This window comes from Vidua chalybeata, chromosome 28, assembly GCF_026979565.1.
Source record: "Vidua chalybeata isolate OUT-0048 chromosome 28, bVidCha1 merged haplotype, whole genome shotgun sequence".
Taxonomy (NCBI): Eukaryota; Metazoa; Chordata; class Aves; order Passeriformes; family Viduidae; genus Vidua; species Vidua chalybeata.
The window spans coordinates 2,660,228-2,684,277 of record NC_071557.1 but is presented as its reverse complement, the minus strand read 5'-3'; the positions used below and the strand labels follow the sequence as shown (position 1 = coordinate 2,684,277).

Genomic DNA, 24,050 nt, shown 5'->3' with positions numbered 1-24,050 from the left:
TGGATAGTCTAAGGATTAAATAACCCCTGATGCTTACCCCTTCTCTTAATTTTTGTAGCCTATAACTTATGAAGGCCAGAACAAGAACCCCGAGATGTGCAGAGTGTTGCTCACCCACGAAGTCATGTGCAGGTAAGATGATCTCATTAACACATCATTTGTGAGCTTTGCTTCCCAAAATGCTGGAAGAGCCTCTCCACGGAAATTTTAAGTAGGGAGAGTTTGATTTTGTTGTTTGTTTATTTTGTTGTTGGCTCAGAGAGGGTCTTTGTGTAGGAAGACTTTCTCTTTATGTGGGTAATGCTTGCTTGGGTTCAAAACAGATATTTGGGTGGAGGTTTCCTATTTTTTTTGCTATTCATTTTTCCTGCAGGAGATTCAGCAACCACAGCTGCAATGTTTTTGTTTAAAGTAGGCCTTTGCATGTGTTGTTTAAATCAAGACTTTTATATACTTATTGCTCATAAAATTTCTGCTCGCCTTATGAGAATGAGAATGAATTAATTTATATATTTTTGCCTGGAAACTGCAGGATGCTCTTAATGTAATTTCCTCTGGTGAAATATTTTAATTTTCTTAATTAAAAGTGGCATCATTAATGTTCTTTAATTTTGGGCAGTTTGACCCCATAAGAAAAAACCCTCAAACCCTTCCTTTCTCTACATGTGAACAATATTTAGGGGCCTTCTACTTTTTAATTAAAACAAAAAAAAGGACACTATTTTTAGCATTTAAATTTATAAATTAGAGGGTGAAATGACTTGAGGATGTTTTTAATAACTTTTGTATAAGTCTGAACTTACATGTACCTTATGTATGTATGTTGTGCTTCCATGGTAACTTACCACTTTTCCTGTTCTCGGGTAATTAAATTTTTAAAAATACATATAATAATGCAAACAGTCAATGTTCTTGAATTAAAATGTGCTAAAATGTGCATAGAACGTTCATAAAACAAGAGGCAAAACCCATTCGTGACCTTTATTATACACAGTTTGTGATTTATTGTATCAGTGGGAGAGGGTTAAGCTGTTGGACTCAATGTTGCTTCTTTTAATGGCGCAGCTTGCGACTTGATTGTTTTTATTTTTTTATTAAAGTAGACTTTTATGTTAATGTAGGAGTGAGACAAGCCTATTTGGGTAGAAGTTTTATCAAGGGGAAGTCTTAGTTTCAGTACTTAATTATGTCAACAATTCCATTACTTTTTAATATAATATGAATCAGGTATTCAGTACGAAACAAATGTATTGATTCTCTGTTGTGTGTAGCTCTCATTAATTAAGTAAATTAGCTTTTGACCGGCATTTTCATATTTATGCCCAAACACAATATATATCGCATCTGAGGGATGCATTGGGTGAGCTTTACAAGGGCCTGGTGATGTAGTGGCAAAGATCAAAGGTGTCTAAGTGACTTTCTGGCACATCTAGAACTTGTGCATTTATTTATTTATTTATTTATTTGTTTATTTATTTATATGTATATATGGATCTATGTTGTTGAAAGGTTTCACTACAACCAGGTGAAAATTAGAGAAGAAAAGTCTGATTTCTTGTGCAATTGGGTTGCAGTTTGTGATAACATAGGAGCAGTGAGCCCATTTCTTGTCTCCATTCTCCCTGCACAGAGCACAGTTCTGGTTTGGAAGTTCAAGTATTTCAGCACCTTCTCATCCAAATGGTCATATTTGATTTAGAATTAATTTGGGCTTTCCTCCTGCTTCCTCTCCCTGCCTTTATAGTATCAAATGCTCTGCTCAGCTTTGATATTTCAGAGCTCCAGTGATGCCTGCAAACCTCCTCTGTGCTTGATTTAAGGTAGCGTTGCACAAATCTAAGCTATTATTCTGATTATTCTCAGCTCTGCTGCTTGATAGATTATCAAGGAAGAATTACAACTCAGGGATGTCCTTCCCATGTAAAACACAGATTAGTGAAGGGAATCAAAAGCACTCTGTAACCTAATGAAGACATTTGATTTTAAATGTCGTGTTTTCCTGAAGTATCTCGGAGCAGGATGCTATGTATTCTGAAGAGGCATTACACACATCACTTTGAATAATGCCAGGGGAATGGCTCCAACTCTAGTTAAACTTGACATTTTATTTTATTTCTTTTAAGTACAATAATCAAATCTTCCTCATTGTCTGCTGCTTAAGTGGCAGCATCAATTTTTAAAGCCTCTAGTTTAGTTTGCATTAGGAATAGTACATAAAATTTTAATGCACTGTACCCACTCTGCTGTTGAAATTGATGCCTACTGCTTCTGAAAAGGAAAACAAGAAGGGTCTGTCTGTCTTTCTGCTCCTCTTCCAATCCTCCCTAGTTGAAGGTAGGGCTTTTCGGGGAGGATTTTTCTGTACAGAATCATACATGAAGATATTTTTTGCTGTGTGGAGATGAGCTCCTCTGAAAGTGCCCGCCTCTCCCTCAGACGGTGACAGATGCCTGCTTAGCAGGAAAGTTGTCTAAATATTGATACGGCTGCATCAATCTGTCATAGCCATTGAAAGTTCAGCTCTCAATAATTAGTGCTTTCAGGGCTTCCAGTGCAAGGCTCGATTTATTCATTTCCAATCCCCATTTTTTTTCCATTTCCTTCTTATGGCCTAATAGGAACAGTTTCTATTAGGTGTGTTTGTGTGGAGTAACACAATCCTAAAGGGCTGGAAATCAAGGTAAAACACCTTCCTCTCCTGGAATAACTTCCCCCCCGCACCCCTCCCATCTTCTTCCTTTTCTTCCAATTATTCACTAAGAGGAAACTCGTTGTTATGCTGCTGCCAGCAACCCCCTACGCCCTCAATGCTCAGAGGGTTAAAAGGTATTATAATTCGAACAGAAGTAGTCTCAGGGTCTACAGCTGGCTAATAACAGAGTTGTATTGAGTGGAGTGAGCCCCACAGCTGTGACTTTCGCCACAAGGCTCAGACTAGACGGGAGCTCTAATCAGCTGGGCCAGGCGGCCACTGGGGCCCGTGTCTTTATCGGCCAGATGGTGTGAATTTAGACACTTTTGTTATGCAATTGCAGGGAGGAGTTGGGCAGAAGAAAACAAAACAAAGGCCACCATGCTGTGAGCTTATTTGAGTTTGAAATTAGAGACAGATTTTTTTTTTTTTTTTTTTTTTTTTTTTTTTTTTTTTTTTTTTTGGTGTTGGGGTGAGGGGGGAGAAGTTGAGGGATGATTTTTACAACCATTTTAGTCAAGTACAAGGAGGGGAAAGGATGGAAATTTGGCTTTGACATGAGGTTTCTGGGGTGCTCAGTTTGTAGGGCTGGGGTTGTCTCTGGGAACTTTCTGGGTTTGGTTTAAGCTTTTTCTGGACCATTCTTAATATAAACCATCATTTTCTCCAAGTAGATCTAACTAGAGGGGAAAGTATAACAACAAAAGATGTAGAAAATCATCCTAAGCCTTGATATTCTTAAGCAAATGAGCATCTCTAGAAGTGTGTTCCCAGCCCAACACTGTAGCAGAAATGTAAATGTTGGTGAAGTCATGCCAATAATTTGCTTGAAGAGAATATTGAAGTCTTGATCCTGGACCACCAGAGTTTGGGGGTTTTGGCTTGGACTGAAATTGGAACCAGTCAATTCTGTTACAGACAGCACTTGTGAAATCAACCAAGTGGAATTGTTCCTGCTTGGATATGGGGTGAACCTCTTGGAAATAGGGATTTAAGAGGTAATTTTGCTAAAATGTTGGGCTGAAACATCCTCAGTCCCACTCTGATTTATGTGCAAACAGTAATTCCTTCACTGGAAGTGGCTCTTCTCCCTCATCAAGATTTTTTTGTTCCCCCACATATTTGGGCTCAGAAAGTACCATGGTCAAAGGGGAAAAAGTCTATCACTTACAAAGATCTTTCCCCAACTGATAGGAATGTAGATATCAGTAAAATATTTGGAGAACTTCAGCTGCAAGCCGCAGTTTTAGAGGGAAAATATTTGAATAATACAAATATAAAGTTCAGAACTGCAATAATAGTGGAAATAGAAATAAAACAAGATGCACTTGTTTCTGAACCCAGCCACATTGTGCTCAGTCTCACAGAATTCATCCTAAAATGCTCTGCCAAGAAGCGGCACCATCCCTGGAATCACTGCAGATTTTTTTTCTTTTTCTTTATTAGAATGGCCTGTAAAGCAGCAAAGATTTTATTCCAAATGTTATTTTCCATGTGTTGCTATACTGGACATGTCAAAGTACATCCAAAATTGATGTTCCTTTGAGAGGATTTTCTGCATTTTTGGGGGATTTATTATAATTTTCTCCTTTAGAAAGAATCTCCCATTTTGGCTCCTGGTATAAAAATACTCCATCCTTTCTAAACACTGATTGGGCAGTGAAATCCATAAAAGATGCACTTAAAATAAAGTTGGGAGAAGGAGGGAGGGCAATGTTCTGTGCTGGTGTGAATTACCAGAGCTGCACTGAAGTCGATGGAGCCATGACAATTTACAGCAGCTACAGGGGCTGCCCCAGGGATTTTTAAATATTTAGTATATCCTTTTATTTTAAAAGGAGTAGCATCGATGAATAAGTTCAGGTTTGAGGCAAGGGGAATGAAGGAATGTTGAAACAGTTAGAGCTGTTATTCAAATAGATCTGTTCCTTCCAGCTCATCTGGCTGGGCAATTCCAGCCCCAGAGCAGGAACTTCCTGGAAACTGGAGAAAATGGTGGGATTTTTCATAGCTGAAAGAGGGCTTTTTGTCTAAATGCTCATTTTAGGTTTTTATAATTAAATATTAGGCATATTTAAAAAATCCCCACTTTAATATTTTATTCTGCCTCTAATGAATTCAAGTATTTTATTTATTCTTATTATATTTATTTATTTAATTTCTTTAAAATTTTTCTTTATTTTATTCTGCTTGGAATTGCTCCCCAGTTGGAAAGCTCTGATACGCAGAGTGCTTGATAATTTTGCAAATGTATTAAGCACCCCTGTACAAAAACCCACCAAAATTTCTTCATCCCATATGTGTAAATTTGAACAGAAACCTCTGCAAAACATGGAAAACATCTTCTAGAAAGACATCTGATATGGTGACTTTTGAAGGATGTGGGACTTCTGATAGAGACTTTTTAAACTTTCGGGTGCCTCCATCCTCCCCATCCCATGTTGGCATTGACTGGAACAAAAAACCTGAGCATGAAAACAGCTTAAATCTTCTCTGTTGCTTCAGATTATTAAAAGTGAGGATTCTAGAGCAAGGACTGTTTTTAAAGTCTGTTTAACTCCAGTACTCAGCCACTGTGTGTGCAGGAGCATCATCCATGTCAGTGATTATATCAATGGAAATAATGAACTGTCTCTTGATTTTAAAATTTTCATTATTATTTATTATAATTAATATTATCATTGAATATGTATAAATTAATACTTAATCTAAAGGGTTTATCACTGAAACAATTGCAAAGGGATTGCAAAGCCAACCTGAAAAGCATCTCTTTAGATCCTTTGTAAGATCTAAATATGTTCAGTTTCTGGCTTTTCATAGAGTGCTGAAGTCACCATATAAAACCTAGATATTTAATAAGAAAAAAAATACAGTAATATAAAAAATAATATTGGAATACACCAAACCATTAGGTTGCTTACAGTCAGTTCTAACACCTTTTGATGGACTTTTAACCCCACATAACCCATTTGGTCCTGCCTGTAATGACATTATGACATCTGTTAATCACTTATTAGACCTTTATAAATATCACCTCAGTCTCAAGTGTGGCTATACTGCTGTTCATTTCTGGCTGGGTAATTCAGAATGGATTACAGGGAGCTAAGTGCCAAACTCCAGCTGAAACCAGCCAGGACTTAGGCACTCAATTCCCTTAATTTTCCCTTCTGGAAAGCAGAATTTTTACCCTTCCAGGCATATATTGAGCGCTGAAGGTTTTCTGACAGACTTTGAGCTGGTTCTTTGCTCTCAGCTGTCCCAGTGGTTCTTTAATTTTGGTTTTCTTTCCCTCTCCAGTCGGTGCTGTGAGAAGAAAAGTTGTGGCAACAGAAATGAGACTCCATCTGACCCTGTGATCATTGACAGGTAGGAGATGAATTTTCATTTTCCTGCAAAAGCATCCCAAATTTGTTGTTTTTCACTTTGAATCATCAGAGACTGTTTCTCACTGGTTATCTGTTTATGTCGCCATTTGGGGACCTTGACAAAATTTATGTTATTTTTAAAATGAAATTCTGTTTTTATTGTGACAAATATCCCATGTGTGCACCTGGAACATTCTCTCCTCACCAGGGATGGGATCCAACTGGATTACTGAGACAGATAAAGCTTTGAGCAACCTGGCAGCTTCAGTAATGTTCTTTAACAAAAGAGCAATATTTTTTGTAGAAATGTAGGGAGAAAGGGAGGGGTAAAAAGGCAAAAATGCAACATTAAATCTGACAGGTTTGGGATTGTAAGCAATTTAATGTAGAACAGTTTTGTGTATTACTCAGTTTCAGTTCCAGGTTTAGGTTCTTTTGATAGTTTTTAGGTCAATAACATAAATGGGGAGAACAGCAGTTTGTTAAACCGTGAAGTGGCACTGTAAAAATTGTGTGTATTTGGGGGAGCTTAGAAAACTTCCTTGTGGAACTCGCTGACATGGAAGGGTTTGAAATCTGGAGTTCAGCAAGGCTCAGACAGGGAAAATAAGAACAGGCAGAGCTGCTTCAGAAAGGAGCACACATATAAGGGCTCCAGAAGGGGAACAGTAAATAAGGAAAAGCCAGGAAGAAAATGTTTTCCCCCAGATTATTCTGGAGTAACTGTTAAAGGGTTCCTTTTCCCTGAAGCAGATGCTACAAGAGAGCTCATGCTGGAGTGGATTGGTTTTAGAGCCAGTTTTTTTGCCTATCTGTGTTTGGCCTGTTCTGTCTCCTTTCTAATAAGCTTTATTTGTCACAGTACTTCTTGTGGACTTGTTTTGGCATTCAGAGCAGTAAAGCTGGTTTGAATGAAGATCTGCAATAATTTCCTTCTTTTTTTTAATCACAGAGTTAATCTAAATAATTTTGGAACTCTGATGAGGTGATGGTTTTTCCTTCTCCCTTTACTCCATGGTTTTCCCTTTTAATTCTGTGTTCACAAGCTGTGATTGGGGCCAGAGCTTAAAGCTGCAGTGAAATGGGCTCTTTGGGGAGCAGAAGTCCTGGATGTGCCATCTTGACCTTTCCTATGAAATTTCGAGCTTATTTTTGGCTGTGTTGATGCTTGGTATGAATGTGCATTTGGGAACTTTCCAGCCCGAAGTCTGAACTTTCTGGGAAGCAGCTCGGGATGGAAGGCACTGGATTTGCCCCTGGATTGAGACCTTGACAGGGACAGTTCCTACCCCAGCTGAATTTGTAATCCTGAGCCAGCTGCTTCTTCTCATGTAAAGTGAAGATTCTGATGCATCCTGGGGAGCTTTGGGATCTGCTGATGTAAAATGAAATGGAAATGATGGAAAAGGACAGGGCTTTTCTTTCTAACAGCTGTGTATAAAATGTGCATCACAAATCACCTGTTGCGCTCAGTGAGTCCCAACCTTTTCTATTTTGCTCTAAGACCTCTCCTAACTTAGTCTAGACCTCTCCTAATTTGTTCTGATCCCAGAACTTTTTTCTTGCCTGCCCTGCTAACAGCAATAGGCATTCTCTTGGCATGGAAGCATCCTTCAGGCTCAGTCTGGCAGTTCCTTTTTGTGTGTTGGTTCTTCCCTTTCTGTTTGTGTGTGTCTCCATTCCAGGTGAACTCTGGAGCTCAGTGAAGGTAGATGAGGAAATAAATCAGTGGTGCAGCCTGATAAAGCTGCTCCATTCAGTGTTAAAGGCAGTCACTAAATCAGTTGTAGGCTGCAGAGAGAAGAATTTATCCCAGCTCTGCCCTCCTGTCTGAAGGAGGCTTAGCTTGGTGAAAGAAGCAAAACTCAAAGCTAAATATTTTTCTTTTTTCTACCACTAACTGGTGGTGCAGCATCAAGAGAGTGACTCCTCCTTCTGGCAGAGTTATTTCTGCAGAGTTATTTCTGTTCTACCTCTTCACCCAGTGAAACAGGGCTTGAGGAGTGAGGGATAATCCTGTGTGCTACATCTCCATCAACACATGTAATGCAAATAAAGTAACAGAGTTGTGCTGTGCCTGTCTGTGCACAGAAAAATCCTTGGCTTGTCTGTCATCCTCACACACCACCACAGCACCAAAGTACAACAGCTCAGGAGTTTAACTGCACATTCCACTTCCCTAAAATGCACCCTGTGGGGTAACTTTTTATTGTCTTTCAAACAAGGAGAGTCCTGTGTGCTCTGGACTAGCTGGGCAGGAGTGCTTTGATTTATTTAGGGTGTCTTTCTATGGCTTTTTTAAAAGAAAACACCTCTGCTTAGGGACTTGGCAGCAGGTGGAATATAATTTCTGAAGTGCACCTTGCAGCCATGTGGGTCAATAACTATGGTGATATTTTCAGCTCAGTAATGCCTTCATGGTAGGTTGCTGTTAATTTAAAATGAACTACAGGTTTTCTCTAGTGATTGAAATACAGGTGTTTTTCCCTGGTGTGAAATGATAGGTAAATGTAAAAATCTGCCATGTACCAACCCAGCTGTAACATTGTCTTGTGTCTCTGGAGAAGGGAAAAAAGGAAAATGGAGAGAACAGAATTGCAAAAACACCTTTGTGTTATACAGAGCTCTGCCTAAGCAGTGTGGGCAAAGTGAAACAGAATTTCCACGGAATAAAATTCCAGAATCTTTGAGATTGGAAAGGTCCTCAAGGTCACTGAGTTCAACTGTAACACCATCATCAATATAGTGATTTCCCCTTTATTTGTTCCTTTCCCCACTTTTTTACCTGCTGTGTGCTGGAGGGAGGCACAATTCACTGGTGTTCACCAAATCCTGGGGACTTGTATCCCTCTTTAAAAAGGAAGAAATAATTCAGTGGGGAAAAAAAAAAAGCCAGCCCCGTTCTGGTTGTTGTTGGGCTTTTTCTTCTCCTTGAAATAATTCCAAAAGTTCTGATGCTGAATAAAACATTTTTGCAATGACCTTTGCTCTGGGGACTGGATTTAGATCCGAAGGCCCTTGCAGTTATTTTTCCACTCCCTCTTGGAAATGAGAACGTTTCCATATGAAAGGGAACTTCTCCACTGAGATTGAGTGTGTGCCCTCTCCTGCTGGCAGAGATCTGCAGGATACATTGGAATATTTTGGTTCCCGTGATGTTCTTGAGCCAGAATTCCAGTGTAACTCTGGACAGATTTGGATTTCAGAGTGATGCTTCTGATTTAACAGGGATGGCACAGCTCAGATCCTGCCGTGCTGCTATTACAGGTGTCCAAATTTGAGAATTCCACTGGAGCACAGGGCTGGAAGGACCTGGAATTGCATTTTTAATCCAGAAGCACTTGCACTCCAAGGTTTTGGACAACATGAGCCATAATCAGTTCTCAAAATGTCACAGCAAGCTTTAACTTTGTGTGCATAACCAGAACTAGTGAGAGCTAAGTTGGGTCTGGTGTGTTCCTGTGGTAGATCCCAGTTCTGGTGGATTCATCCTGGATTTTTCTGCTTGCCTTTTGAAGTTGGTATCTGTGGAATTGGTTGGTTTAAGAGGCATCAAAATGTAAATATTATATTTTTTCCCCCTTCTCTCATGGCTGAAGTGGTGGTTCTTGATGTTCCTGGTAGTTCCTTGAAATTGGAGAATGAACTTTGTGTTTCCTTTATGGAAATCACAGACAGGGATATGAGATGCAGGGTGTGGGGAACTTTTGGATGGAAGGGTGGAAGCTCATTCCTTTGAAGGCCGCACTTCCAACTGAAAACTGTATTTTGTTACACCTGTGCTAGAATTACTCACTTTGTTGCCTTTCCTACCCTGCTTATGCAAATAAAAAAACCTCGTATTAGGATTAAGAGGTTGTGGAAGATGCAAATTAATTTAATCAATCACTTACTGCAGATTTTCTCTCATTGTAGGTGAGTTGTGTAATTTTGGATATAAATTCATCAAATGGCAATGATCTTTTGATTTTTTTAGTTTTCTTTGTGTTCCTTGAAGATTCAATCTCTTTAGAGGAGGTTATTTTGTGTACTTGTTCCTCTTAATACTTTACTGTGTTTGCTGAAGCTGTGGTTTAATTGAAGACTCTGTGGTACGGGGGAGAATTGGTGTGACTTTTTTAGTTGAAAAATTTTCTTTTTTGGGTTTTTACCTTTCCTCCTCTTCCTTTTCTAATAGAGAGAACCAGTCAAAAGAAATTTACATGTAATTTAAATGAAACCTCTTAAACAGTCAAAAGAAATTTTTATGTCATTCAAATGAATATTTTAATTCAATTAAAAATGCAGTGTCACTAGGGTGGGACAGAATTTTTTGTTCCTACATGGGAAACTCCTCAGAACAGCATAAAGACCTAGGAGCATAAACCCTGTGTTGCTTGTAGCTGCTGCCTTCATGGTCCTGTGCTCCCTTTGGGCTCATGGAACAAGGTCTTTTAGCTCAGGTTCTTTCAGAATCTGAGACACTGGGTCCAATTCCTTCTACTTTGAACTAAATTACTTTTCCTAAATTGTTCCTAATTGTCCTGGGAAGAGTTTGGTGTGTGTTGCACATTTTATTAATTTATTTATTGTGGTTGTTGCTGGGGAGGGAATGGAGGGGACTGGAGTGGATTTTTGGGATGGAGACCAGTGTCTCCAGCTGGGTCAGCATCCAGTGGCACCAGCTAAGCACTGGGCACACTGGTTTGGTGGGTGGTGAAGGGCAGCATGGATCAGTTGCCACATGCTGCAAGAGAAAAACTAAGGCTTTTGTAGTTGTCATTCAACAAAAAGCCAAGGCCTGAGCACAGCTGGCAACTTGTCAGCCTCTCTGGGAAGGAGCAGAAGAGCCTGGATTACATCTCTGTGCCATGGGGGTCCATCCCTTCACGTGGAATTGAGGTGCAGGGATGGAGGTTTCCATCCCTGCTGGTGCCCTGCCCTCCCTGCTGCAGGGACAGAGGGCTGAGCTCTCCCACAGTCAATAAAACTCACTTCAGGGTTAATAGGGATGGGCTTTACATCTTCTCTGGGGGTGTGTGTGTCCCTCCCTCTTCCTTCTCCCTAAAAACTGCTAAAGAACATATAGATGAATTTTCATTTTGAAGGCTCTAACTTCAAATAAGTGCAGATTTCTGACTGGATTTTTTTTCTTTTTTCCTTTCTTTTCTCTTTTTCTAACTGTTCTCTTAATCTCAGCCATCTGAAAAGGACTCTATCCCTTACCCCTCCCTTTGGGGAGATTCCAAAATCCACTGGGTAACACAAGGATGTTTCCTCATGCTCAGAGGTGGAACAGCAAGACTGGAGAGGCCTGGATTAAATTCCCACTGAGAGTGGGTTGCCCTGTCACCTTAAGTGACATAAGTCACTGCCTTAGTTTCCCCCTTAATACAAAGCATTAGCAACTACCTGGCTGTGGAAAGTGGTTTCAGATCCCTGAACAGGAGTTTTTGGGGTTTATTTTTCACATTCCTGGTGCCAGGAGGATTCAATCTGCATGGCAGAGTTTGATTGTTCCTGTTCTCCCCTGTTCTCTGTGGCCCTTGTGAGTCTGCCAAGGCAAAATGAATGTCTGGGATCTGTTGCTGCTGTGGGGTGAAACCAGGGGCTCTTCCCAGCTCCCTGTGTGCCCCAGTCCCCCCTTCCAAGCCCCCAAAACCTACAGTGATCTCTCCCCTTGTCCTAGGGAGTCAAAGTCCTTTGTTCACTAATAAACCCTGCTCTCCTGCAAAGAGCTGCTGTTGTGCCATCTGTCTCTTTATGAATTTTTTAGTAGACTGGATGTTTGTGGGGAGTCAGTAACTTAAAATTGCACTATCCCAGCCATTTGACAAGTGGTTCTTTTAGTGCCTAATTTGTTTGTTTCTTTTTATTTTCCCCTCTCTTTCAGACAAAAAGAAAATTCTTTACTAGTTTGCTGTCCAAAACATCTTGAAATCTTTGATGTGTGCAAACACTTAAAGCTTGTAAACAGACTAAACTGGAGAGTAGCTTGTGTCATTTAATCTTTTTCATTTAATGTTGACAGACAACAGATTTTCCAGCAAGCTGGTGAGTCAGAAGAAGCTTAAATATATTTTTGAGTGTGCTGGAAAAATGAAGAATGGACTGGTTGGGTCTGTGGAAGTCCTGGGTTCTGCTCCTTTCTCCCCATTACAGTCCCTGTATTTTTGTAGCCATTCACAGGGTCTGTGTTTAACTATAAAACCACATATGTGATTTTCTGACTTTCCTTGATAACACAGTTGCTGAGAATTGATGTGTGGAAATACTCTGGTGATGTGCAAGAGCATTGCTGTAACAGTGGAGATGCTTTTTGGAGTAACTTGTAAAGTTGCTCTCCCCCAGGACTGTTGGTTGCTGCTGCCTGGGCTGGAGGTGCTGCTGCTTCTGGAATGGAGTGAGAAATTAGATGGGTTTAAATCACTGCTGGTTTCAGGCACAGATTATTGTGGAGTTAAACAGAGCTGGAACCTTATTTCCACCAGTGTTTTGTGCAGATTTTCTCCTGGCCACGTGCTGCAACTGTGGGCATCTCTGCCTTCCAAACAGAGAGATGCCTTTTGGGATGTGTTAGAGGGAACACATGTGTGGGAGTGCCCACCAGTATTGATCACTTCAGTTCCATTAAATCTATAACTAGAATAATTAGCTCATGTCCTGATCTGAGAGCTGCGAGGGAAACATGGCTGAGCCTAGGCCAAGGGCATGTTATATAATACAAAGAAATAAAATCTAACTATTGCTACTACTGCCTGGAAGTCTTAAGAAAATTAGTCCAATGAAGACAAGACCCAGAGGATTTTAGCAGTTCTGCATAAATCAGATAAACTTCCCTGGTCCTCTAGAGCATCTTGGACACAAGCATGGATGGATTCCAGTCTTGTTAGATTAGTTGAGATAAAAACATTGATAGTGCTTGGGCTAAATCCTGCATGAGCAATGCAAAGTTGGGAGTAAAGTTTACACGTGGTGTAGGAGAATCCTTGTTTCTTTTTAAATTGAGGCTTTTTCCTGTAAATAGGGAGCATTTGGTCCAGTTTGTGCTCATAAACAGTGAATGAGGAGGTTAAGGGCCTGCTGACCTCAGAAGGACAGAGAGCAGAGTAAGGAGCCATCGGAATCAATGAGCTTGGTAGTAGTGGAAAGGGGAATGGAAAACAAGTTTCCCATGGACTAAAGCACCTCTGGGAATAGAAGCTGAGGATAAATTCACTGTGCAAACAGCACAGAAGAAATTCTGGATATGTAGAGCAGCAGTGTGTGACACGGGATCTCTACAGCTCCAGTCCTTGGGTCTGTGTTTGCCTGGCTCCATCTGCACTCATCAATAAAAATGCCAATATTTCAGGGTATTTGCATCCTAATGAAAGCATCCTCTGTGTATTTATGACCTGAAATACTCTTCTCACTTTTGCACTCCTCTCAGCCTCTGTCTAGACCTGGTTTTATGGACTTGTCACTTCATCTGCCCTAAGCTTTTTAGTTACTGCCTCTTGCTTTCCTTTTGAACCTTTTGTTTTTCTCTTCATCCCTTCCCTGTGTGTTCCTTTTACCATCTGTTTCTGGTAGGATTTCCCATCTTTTCTGCCCTGTAAACATCCCAGGGTTTCAGCCTCTCTGAACTGATTTCTTCACCTCAAAGTTCTCCCAGCTAATGTGTTCCTGCTTTCAGATGGTATATTAAACAATTTGTCTTGCTTGGAACGTCACCCCAAATCCTTGTGAAGTGAAGAAAAGATTGAGACTGAAAGTACATAATGTGAATCTGAAGCTTAAATCAGTTGGAGATGTGATTTTAAAGCTATGTTTTGCCCAAGATGATGTAGGAGACAGGTTGTAGGACACACTCCACATAAAGGAGTGGAACTCAAGTCTTGTATTCCAGGCTGGATCATGTAAGCATGTCCTGGAACAACATTTCCCCTCTGCAGCTGTGATTCACATTCCCATCCTTCTCACTGGTTTGGATCTTTAATACACTGCTGTCATCTGAGCCATCCTTCTTTTTTTGTCCTTATTATTTTTCCTTTTTCTCCCCATCTCCTCTGCTACTTTTCCTCACAAATAAATGCTAATATCTCCACAGGCATCCCACTTACAGCTCCACATTTGGTGGCTTTTCCTCCAAGTGGAGTCCATCGAGCTTGTAAATTGTATTGGATCAGTGAGCCCATAATGAGGCTTCTAAGTCCAAACAGTGCAAGTCTGCTGGGATTTTATTGTTCATAAAGCTCCTTCCCTGGGGAGTGATAGAGCCATTAGGTGTGTGCTGTGTTTAATATTTGGTCATGACAGGAAGCAATAATTTTCTATCTTTTACTGTGGATCCTGAGTTGTTTTTAAGCAGTCAGCTTATTTAGTCTCAGTGGCTGTGAATCCATTAGGCAAACAGCTCTTCCCTCCATGATTTTGTGTCTTCCTACAAAGGCTTGTTTCAAGAAAATAAAATCAAGTGGCAACTGGTTGCCCTGTGGTGGCTTTTAATCCCTTGCCCTTCTCAGTGCTTGTCACTGGCAGGAGTTGACATAAGGCTGGTTTCGCCAGAAAATGGCATTTTTCCTGCTGAATGAGTTTTTTTGTTTTTTTTTTGTTTTTTTTTTTTTTTTTTTTTTTTTTTTTTAAATTTATTCTAGGAGAGAACAACCACCGAAGCTCCCATGTGCATGGTGTGTTATGAGTTTGGGGATTTATCTTGTGCAAATCCATGATTTATTTCAGTGGAAGCAGCAGGAAGGTTGTATTTAAGTATTCCAGAAGTGTTTTTATATAAACAGAAAAAAAAAAAAAACCAAACCAAAAAAACAATAGTTTTGGGTGTAGCCTGTAGGAAGCTCCTCCTCTGACTGCCCTTCCTTTGCATTCCCAATGCTTCCCTCAAAGAACCAGGCAACTTTCACCATGGAGTGTGTGAAGAATTCTGCACATTCTGTGTTCTGATTGTACCACCAGGCTGCTTTTCAGCCTGATTATTGCAGGTGTTCCCTTGCTCTCTGCTTAGGTCTCCTCCTTTGCTCCAGGGGACCCTCTGGGTCCTTGTCTTGGATCTCTGCAGCTCAGTGGGAGAGGTTTGTATCAGAAAAGGAAAAAGTTGGCTTTTTATCCCAGAGCTGTTGTGAGGGCACAGAAGCATGAGGTGGGTTTGCAAAAACCAGGAACACACAGGTTCTTTTTCCAAACCAAACCTGAGAGGAAGATCCTGGAGCGTTCGGGAAGAGGGAGGGCAATTCCAGAGGTGCTTAAAGCAGTTGAAAACAGCACACAACAAACACATGAAACCAGCTCATGGCATAAAGAAATTAAAGCTGAGTGCTGATGTCTTACAAATCATATTTAATTAATTTTTAAGAGGTATGCTTAGGTTTTCCTATCATAAAAAGTTAATTTAAATGGATCCTGGTTCAGCAAATCAATTAACACTTTGTATTATCTAGCATCAACATCAAGAAGGGTGTATGTAAATAGTTTAAATGAAGTAGTCCTGAGAAGTGAAATTGAAAAGATTGATATTTGGGGTCTCGCTTTCTTTCACAGTCACAACATTTCTGTAAGAAAATTCAGATCTTGAAGTTGCCTTTTTTGAAAAGATGAAACTTGAGGTTCTCGTGTTGGCATGACTCTGAACCACAAACTGCAGTTTTGGGTGGCTGATAAAGCTGAGTTCTGCCTCCTTCTACACCCATTTACTTTTAGTTTTTACTGTGGAACTGATCTTAGACTTTATGGCTGCTAGAAAGTTCCCTGGGTCTTTGAATTTGCACATGCTAGATTGTAATCCGGATTAGGATTGTTTAAATATAAATTGTAATTTGGATTAGGAGTGCTTGAATTTGGTTTTCCAAATCTCTACTCTCTTTGGGAATGTGGGTGCTCAGGGCCTGGAAGAAAAGTAACCACAACTTTTCCAGCTGATTCCCTGCCAGTATAAATCCTTCCCCTTGATGCTGACAAAGTATCTGCTCAGTCAAAATTCCTCTGCTAAAGAGTGGAGAAAAAGCTGTACAGTGTTGTGTCAGTGTCACTTGGCCACACAGAACCTCAAAAAAACCCCCATCCTCTGGGATGCTTTGGATGTTTGGTTTTTTTCCCCCTTTCCTCTTTATCTGAAACATTTTCCAGCATTCCTTCAGGGACATCTGGTTCTCTCTTTTTCCAGCTTTCCTTTGGCACCTTCAAAAAGTGTCACTGTCAGTTCTTTCTCTTCAGACAAACAGCACAGGCAGGACACTGGTTCTGCCCAGTAATTTGCCTAAAATATAGTTGCCCTTCAGAAGCAGAGACTGAAACCATTTCTGGGATGGGAGTATGTACCTCTTTGGTTTTATTTTTACAGGGAAATATAGATATATTTTATATATACATACAATACAATATATTTAAAATAATGACCTTATATATTATGTGTTATTATATATTAAATTAGTAGATATTTTATTTTTTGCAGACAAATATAACATCTTTGTTTTTACATGAAGTTCAGACTTTTTCTGCACTCATAAATTGATGGTTCTTTAGAATAATAAAATATAATAGAGTTCAGGGTTGTACTGGATATATCAGAGGATTTAATTTAGATTTATTAAAACTTTTGTCCTAATTCTAACATTCTGTAACCCCTGAATGAGTATTTATGAGGAATATTGCTGTACTTCAGATCTTTGGTGTGTGAAAGATTTCCCTTTAACATTGCTGCAGCTGCAGGAGGGTATGAAGTTTGATCTTTCTGCAAGCTTTAATAAGAGTGTTAACAATAATAAATGATTCTTCCCTGTATCTTCTATGTACTTTACTTTTCTCTCTAAGAAACCTGGAGCTGTTTCAGAGCTGTTTTGGGGCAGTGCAAGCATTGGCAGAGCAGCACAGGGTGTTTTTTAACATAACAGTTCCACGTCCCAGTATAAGAGCTTGCAGCACAAGTGAGCTCATTCCAGGCACCAAACCTCCAGGACTGTACAAAAACTCCCAGGGTTTTGCTCAAGTCATGAACTGTGAGCCTCTCTGCCACCATCACCTCTGCCCCCAGACACAATATTTCAGGTCCTTCATGCCCCTGAGCAGTGAAGTTAAACAAAGACATGACTGGATTTGAGTTTCAGCCCCTTCCCCTCCGAGATACGGAGCTGAACTTGGAGAATTCCCTGAGCCAGTTTCTTCCTGCAGCTGCTTCCAGCCCACACTGAAGCACTGGACAGGAGTCTGCAGCAGGGAGGGAGCCTGCAGCTCCCTGCTGCAGCAGTGCAGGCTTCAGGAGGGAGGGATGGCTGTGGATAATGGATTGGTGCCTGCACCCCAGGGGACTGGCAATGGGAAGTGGTGCCCACTCCCTTCTCCTGTCACCTGTGGTATGTCAAGTCCCCTGGATGCAAAGGGCAGGCAGCTCTCAGTGACATAAATCTTCAGTTTTCAGTCTTAAGGATTCATCGCCCTTTGTCCTCAAAGGTCTGTGTGAGATATTTCATCCCTGCCATGATCCCTGTCCCTTTGATACAGGGTGATGGCAGCACATCCTGTACGTGTGTGCAGACCCACCTTGGAGCAGCACATTGTCCCTGTCTTGCATTTCTTAGACACTTTCTTGTCTCTTTCTTCCATTTCCTAGTGTAAAAATGTCCCTTTCTGAAGGTTTAGCACAGTTGCAGATTTTTTTTTTTGAGATTTTTGTGTTTGGGTGGGGAAAAGGGCTCTGTTCTCTCATGCCCCGTGTCTCTCTTTGTCACTGACACCGGCTGTCACCTCGTGTGAGTCGGTTTTTCCTCTGGAGGAATTGTCAGGAGATGAAGGGTTGTATTCCCACCTCTGCCTGAGCCCCATCCAGTGCCTGGTGTCAGAGGAATATTGGAAGTCATGTCCTATGGTCTGTATAAACTCTGCTTTGTGCTGTCTCCTGCAAAAAAAAAGTCTGATGTAACAGCTTATTTAATGGAGAATTAGTCTGGAGACAACTGCAGAGCACTGTGCTGCAGGAATATTTTGTAATACAGCATTTAAAAGGAGAGTGTAGTTAGTTTGTGGCAAAAAAAAAAAAAAATCAAGATTCAACTTTTATGCTCTGGGTACTCTGCACTTCATTGACTACATTAAAAGCCTCACATTTGGCTCTAGCTTATATTAATTTAAATATCTCTTTTAGAGTCCTCATATTTTAGAGCTACCCAGGACAGCTGTCATGTTTTTCTTGTGTTTCAGCTATTCTTCCTCTATCCTTTCTCTCTGGGAAGCTCTGGAATGCAGGGGGTTTGTACAAAGCCTAAAGAATTGGGATCCTGCTCTAGACTGAGTCTGTAGCTGCTTCTTAAATAATGCAATAATTTCAACTTGCCCCTAATAGTGATTACTGCTATACATGGAAATATGTTTGTTTATTAAATGGACCAAAAAAAATGTTTATTTTCTCCTCACACCACAGCTGTTTGAACCATTGTGTGTAAAGTAATTCATAAAACTGAATAACCATTTAAATACTTTTGGTAGTTTCTTAAAAATTGTATTCTAGAATTCTTCATATTTTCAAAACATTTCTGTAGGTTTTGTCACTTGTTGAAACTCTTTGAAAATAAGAAGTTTTTCTTTATAAAACCTGGTTCTATACTCAGCATGCTCATGTAGCATTCTAATTGTTTGACCAAGATAAAGTAATCTCAGGTTAAAAGTAGGGATAAAATCCTTAATGAAAATTATTCTACTCTTAGGCCCCAAATAATCCTTGCTAATGATGGGGTCTCTTGTTTCCAGACTGCTGGTTCTAATTGATGTCATTTGATCTGATCTGTTTGCTGGGCACTGAGTGGCAACTGGAACATGAGATGGGTTTTGAAGGGTCTGTGTGAAAAAAATTTACTGCCACAGTGGTGTCACTGCTCCTGGCTGTGGAGGGAATTCCTGTTGTGGGCAGACACAAAAACTGGCTTTTAGTCCATTTTTGTTTGGCCCAGGTCTCATATCCCCAAATATGGCAGTAATATCATTGCAGAGGGACCAGGTGGGACACCTGAGTGTTCTCCTGCACTCAGGGATTCTGTGGGATCAGTGATTCCGTATCACCCTGATAATCCACATGGAAAACTTCCCCTTCTCTTGTTATATAAAAAATCCTTCTCCCCTATCCCACTGAAAATTTCCCCTGTTCCAAACTCCCATCTCTGTCTCCTAAGCCATGTTTCCTCCTGGAGTTCACCATTGTTTTGCCAGCCCACCCCTCACAAAGCAGAGGTCACATCGACGCGACCTCTTTGCTGGTACAAGGAGGCTGCTAAATAATTCACGTGGCCAACTTGATTTCGGGGTCCACATTTGTTTTTTCCACTCTCCTAATCAAGATGCTCATTTAATTCTATTCCAGCACCTGTTCAGCAATTAACACCCTACAATTTGCATCTTACCCTGACATTTGCTATCTTTCCAATTAGTTTTTATATCAGTATAATTAGGTAGGGTTATTACAGTGCATCAAGCAGGGTCGAGGATATTCCCAAGCCTTTAAGCTCTTTCCCAGATTTGTTTAGGGAAGCCACTAAGGGTAAATGGTTGATTAGGATCACTGTTTTTCTTCTTCATTCAGATCAGGCGAAAACTGTTTCCCCATGTGGCCCATGAAAGATCAGGGAAATATGTCAGTCTGTAAGAACTAATATTATGTAGTTTGTGACTTTTTGGGTGAATTTACAGGGGATTAGGAGTAAGGGTCAGGCTGTGCAGTCCCTTGCAGCAGTTATTTACCAGTAGCCTTCATTATGCTCTTGATTTATGTTAAGCTGAGCAACTTGCAACAATGATTTTAATTTTTAAAATAAATTTTTTTTTGAGTTGACATGTGGTGGGTGAAAAATCCAAATTAGAGGGTGACCTGACCATATTGAACACTTGGCTTAATTGGTAAAGACTCTGGGAGTGAAATGACTACGCCTAACACCTTTTAATTTAAATTTCACAGAAGGAAAGTCTTGCTGTTCAGCTGTGATTGGTTTGGGCTGTGGGCTTCTTGAGTCAAAAATGGTCCTGCAGCCAATGTGGCAGGACAGTGGGCCTTCCTAAACTTGTTGAACTCCAGCTGATCCCCCCTCAATACCCAGTGCTGACAGAAGGGAGAGTGCTGTGTGTGAGGGGAAGTGGGACATATACCCATGGGGAGATCTATAGTATAGAGCAGAGGCAAGAGGATTTTTTTTATTACCTCACACTACCCAGCTCTGCATGTTCTCCTTTTTTTAAGGTTCAGTTTGAAATCATCTCCCTGCAGCCCCCAAATTCCCCTGCATATCTCCTCATTCTGGAGGTGCACACAAAGGCTGGTATTATCAAGAGGCAACATTGCCCATGGCAAGATTGCAGTGAAAGGTGGAATTGGAGGAAGATTCACATCCTGCTGGGGAAAGTGAAGAGCAGGATAAAAAACCCCCAAAACTGCCAGACTTCATGTCTGAATCTGGGTGTTATTCTGAGATTTTCTGCAATGCACCTTAATGATGCTCTCCAGGCCTTGGCAGGGACCTGCTGGGACCCCAAAGGAGGGATCAGCCCAGATTCCCCAGCCTGGAAAGGCTGGAGAGAAACAGAGCTCTCCTGTGCTGTGTTGGTACAAGAAGTTCTAATATTTGCAAGTACACAATAGATTCACCCTTGCCCAAGTTAATATTATTTACTGTAATGAGCTTCATCTCTCCCCATTCTGTTGGGGTTTTTTAATCTCCAGGTGCTTTATATTGGTATCTGCACAGGCTTAGAAAAATAGCAGGGTGAAATACCCTGGGGAATTGGGGTAGCGAGGAAGAAGTGAGAGGTTATTTCATGGAGTGGGAGGAAGGGGTTGGGTATAAAGAAGGCAAAGCAGGACACGGAGATAATGGAATTCACTCCCTTTGCCAGTGCACAGAACTAGCCTGGCTCATCTCCCTCCTCAGTCTGTGAGAGCAGAATCTGACCCAAACCCCAAAGTATTCCCATTTATTGCTTGGAACTTTGGATCAGACTGTACTGGTAGAAGTTATGTCCTCAAATTACCAGAGCTAAAAACGAGAGCAGTAAGAAAAAAAGGGACAAATTTTTGTGAGGGCGAAAGCTCCACTTGGGGAGAGCAGAATTGACAGAAGCCCCTCAGTGGATGCGGTGCCCAGCAGATTTCAGAGCTCCTGCTGTGAGCAGGCAAAGCTGCTTACCTGTGCTGACAGGAACTGTGGGGTGTCCTTTTCCCAAGGTTTTGTCTCAGCCAGGAGCCTTGTTCTTGGGCTGAGCTGTCTGGACAAGAATGGCCTCTTTATACATTAAGTCCTACACATGAATGGCTGTAAATGTGCTCTGAGAAATGGGGACGGACAATTTGTATAAATCGGATTTAAAAGGAGGAAGAGTTGATATTGAGGAGACTTTGAATGAGATTTTTCAAGCTCTTCTGCTTAGCTGGATGCTCATCTAAGCTAAACCCTGAACAGCAGAAATTTTCCCTGATGTTCACCCCTGTATCTTCTGTTGAAATCTGGAGCCTGGGTGGAGAATGTACTGGGTAGGTGGGTAGAGGAGAAAGTCACCAAACAATTCCATTTAACATAACCATGCCCTGTGTTGTGCAGGATGATGTCATTATCTGATCAACTTGTCTGCACTGCAATCTCACACTTCATCTTTTCCCCTTAATAGATTTCAACTTGGAATGTAAATGCACTTTGTCACTGGTGGGTAAACTGGGTAACACGGAGCGTGGTTACTGTGGGCCAGCAAGACTTTATAACCATCCATCATTTAAGAGTTCTAAAAAGCTATAGGAACTTCTAATGGGGTGGCAGGAGGTCTTCTCATAGTGACATCAGGACAGGTTCTGGTGACAGCACTGAAGGGCTGAATTTTACCATTGCTGGTGGCATACTATGTCTTAACTAGCACTTGGAAACCTTCTCTGAAGCTCACCTGCTTATTCACCAAGGTGTTGGACTTCAAAAGTTGAATCTTTAGCTCTCCCATCACTATTTAGACCAGATCTGCCATGCTGCCTAGGAATTTAAAACAGTAATTATAATCCAAATCTAATGGCTGGCTTGGAAAAAATCAGCCTAAAGGCAGCAGTTGATGTTATAGAAATTGCTGGCTCTTAAGAACTTTTGAAAATGAAGCCCTCTCCAGCATATTGCTTTTGAATTTAAGGATTCTGTTCTAGATCATTATATCTAGTGTACATTAAATGAGTGACCTTGTTCCAGGAGACAGAATGAAATGCACTTTTATCAGTGTCCAAAGAGAAAATTTAACCTGCAGTGTCTAGAATGTGCTTGTGGTGTTCTTCTCTGTGAATCCTTCAGTTTTGGGCAGCTTTGTGAGTGGAATCAGAGTTACAAAATTTGGATCTTTTCCATCTGGATTAGGTCATCCTGCACACTCCCTGGTGTGGTCCTGCTCAAGAATCTCTTGCTGTATTTTGTTGTTAATCTCCTGCTTGAAGAGTTGCTTCCCTGAAGGCAGGTGTCCAACATTGATGGGAGTTACATCCACTGGCACAGGGATGTGTCAGACCCTTGATGTGCTGTACCCAGGAACAGGAGAAGAAAGAGCTCAATGAAGTAAATGAATAATCACATTAATGATGTTTGCTAAATCTCTCATCCAGTGCACCAGCCAGTGTAATTGCTTCAGAGCTTTGTGTGAAAGCCGGCAGGCTGATGGAGAAATATAAACAAAATTATTCCCTTCCCTTTACCCCAAACTAGAATTTAGCCATTAATAAGGCCTTTTTGTTTCCTTAAAGTCTAAAAATAGAAGCATGATGTGTGAGCAGGCAAGGTTTGTGTGTGTAATCAGTACTGGCTGCACTGCCAACTGTATTGAATTTCCTCTATTTGGAGGGATCTTCCAGGGCTTTTGCAGTTGTGTTCATAGAAATGAAGTTTCTCTGCATGAATATCTGAATATTTGTGTTTGAGAACCAGCAGTGATCAGTTTTGAGCTGTTTTTCCAACCCCAGATTTATCAACATATTATTAAACTGAAATGATGCAAAACTCTGTAAATCCCTTTTTAGTCTTTAAAAGCAAATTTGGGGGAAACAATAATAATAAAGGCTTACATGTTCAAAGTTGAAAGCAAAGTTTAAAATAAGACAGGAATCCTACAGGTTAGGTACCAACAGCAGGGTGTTTGACTTCTCAATTTTTCTCCTGTAAATCTCATTGGGTGAGCTCAGTGCTTGTAAGTTGTCAGGTACAGAAGGAGGTGGCTGCTGTTTGGAAATAAATAAATTGTAGGATGAAAGGTCACGCAAAATATTTGGGAGTTCTGCAGCTGGCACTGGGAGCAGCTGTCAGCATTCCCTCCTCAAGGTGTTGCTGTGTTATTTTGGGGGATGTTTAGAGGGAAAAAGGACAGGGAAGGGGGAACCTGGTGAGTGTTTTGCAGCCGGGAGCAGGTGACCAAATTGATGAGTTGCTTCTGTGTTCTGTGCAAGGAGGGGTCCTGGAGGAAAAAAAAAAAAAAACCAAAACGTGTGCAGGGAGGGCTCTGCATTTTAACACCTTCCCTGCTAAGCAGGAGGCCGGCTCGGGGTGCTAAATTCCTCTCTGTGAAATAAATCCGTGTGTTGTGCAGGCCCGAGCTGTCAGCAGCGCTTTGCAGTGATGGGCTTCGGAGAGGTTTGCTCCGGCTCCCGGAGCAGCCGCAACCACTAGGGAGCTGTCTTTAGCTCGGATTTCAGAGTTAGCTCATTAGACCAGTAACAGCAGACACTCACTGGCTTTTTCTTCAAGAGTTTGTCAAGCCGGGATGTATTTATAGAGTAATGGCTCGACGATAACACTGTTACACCTCCCTTTACCTGTTGCAATGGTTTCCTCACAGAGATCAGCTTTCCCATTATTCCTGTGTGCCTCTCTCTGCGCACATCTGTCTTAAAATGAGACTGAGATTGCTGAATTCTGTAGCTCTTCTCAGATTTGGGAGTTGGCCTTCTATTTTGAACAATAAGGATGGAAATTATGCCCTTGCTCCAGCCATTAAGAAAATCTATCCTGTTGAATATGAAGAGATGAGACAGC

At 41.0% G+C, this 24,050-nt stretch overlaps 1 protein-coding gene across 9 annotated transcripts in view; it reads left to right on the top strand.

The window, feature by feature from the left end:
• The window catches only part of EBF2 (EBF transcription factor 2), a 119,537-nt gene that overhangs the window by 4,188 nt on the left and 91,299 nt on the right, over positions 1–24,050 (top strand). For 8 of the 9 annotated variants that reach the window (XM_053966520.1, XM_053966513.1, XM_053966512.1 and 5 more), the window contains exons 5-6: positions 59–132; positions 5,990–6,058. In XM_053966520.1, the coding sequence (XP_053822495.1) occupies positions 59–132; positions 5,990–6,058 (143 nt within the window). The remainder of the gene's footprint in view (positions 1–58; positions 133–5,989; positions 6,059–24,050) is intronic. The other variant, XM_053966517.1, reaches the window with a different exon arrangement.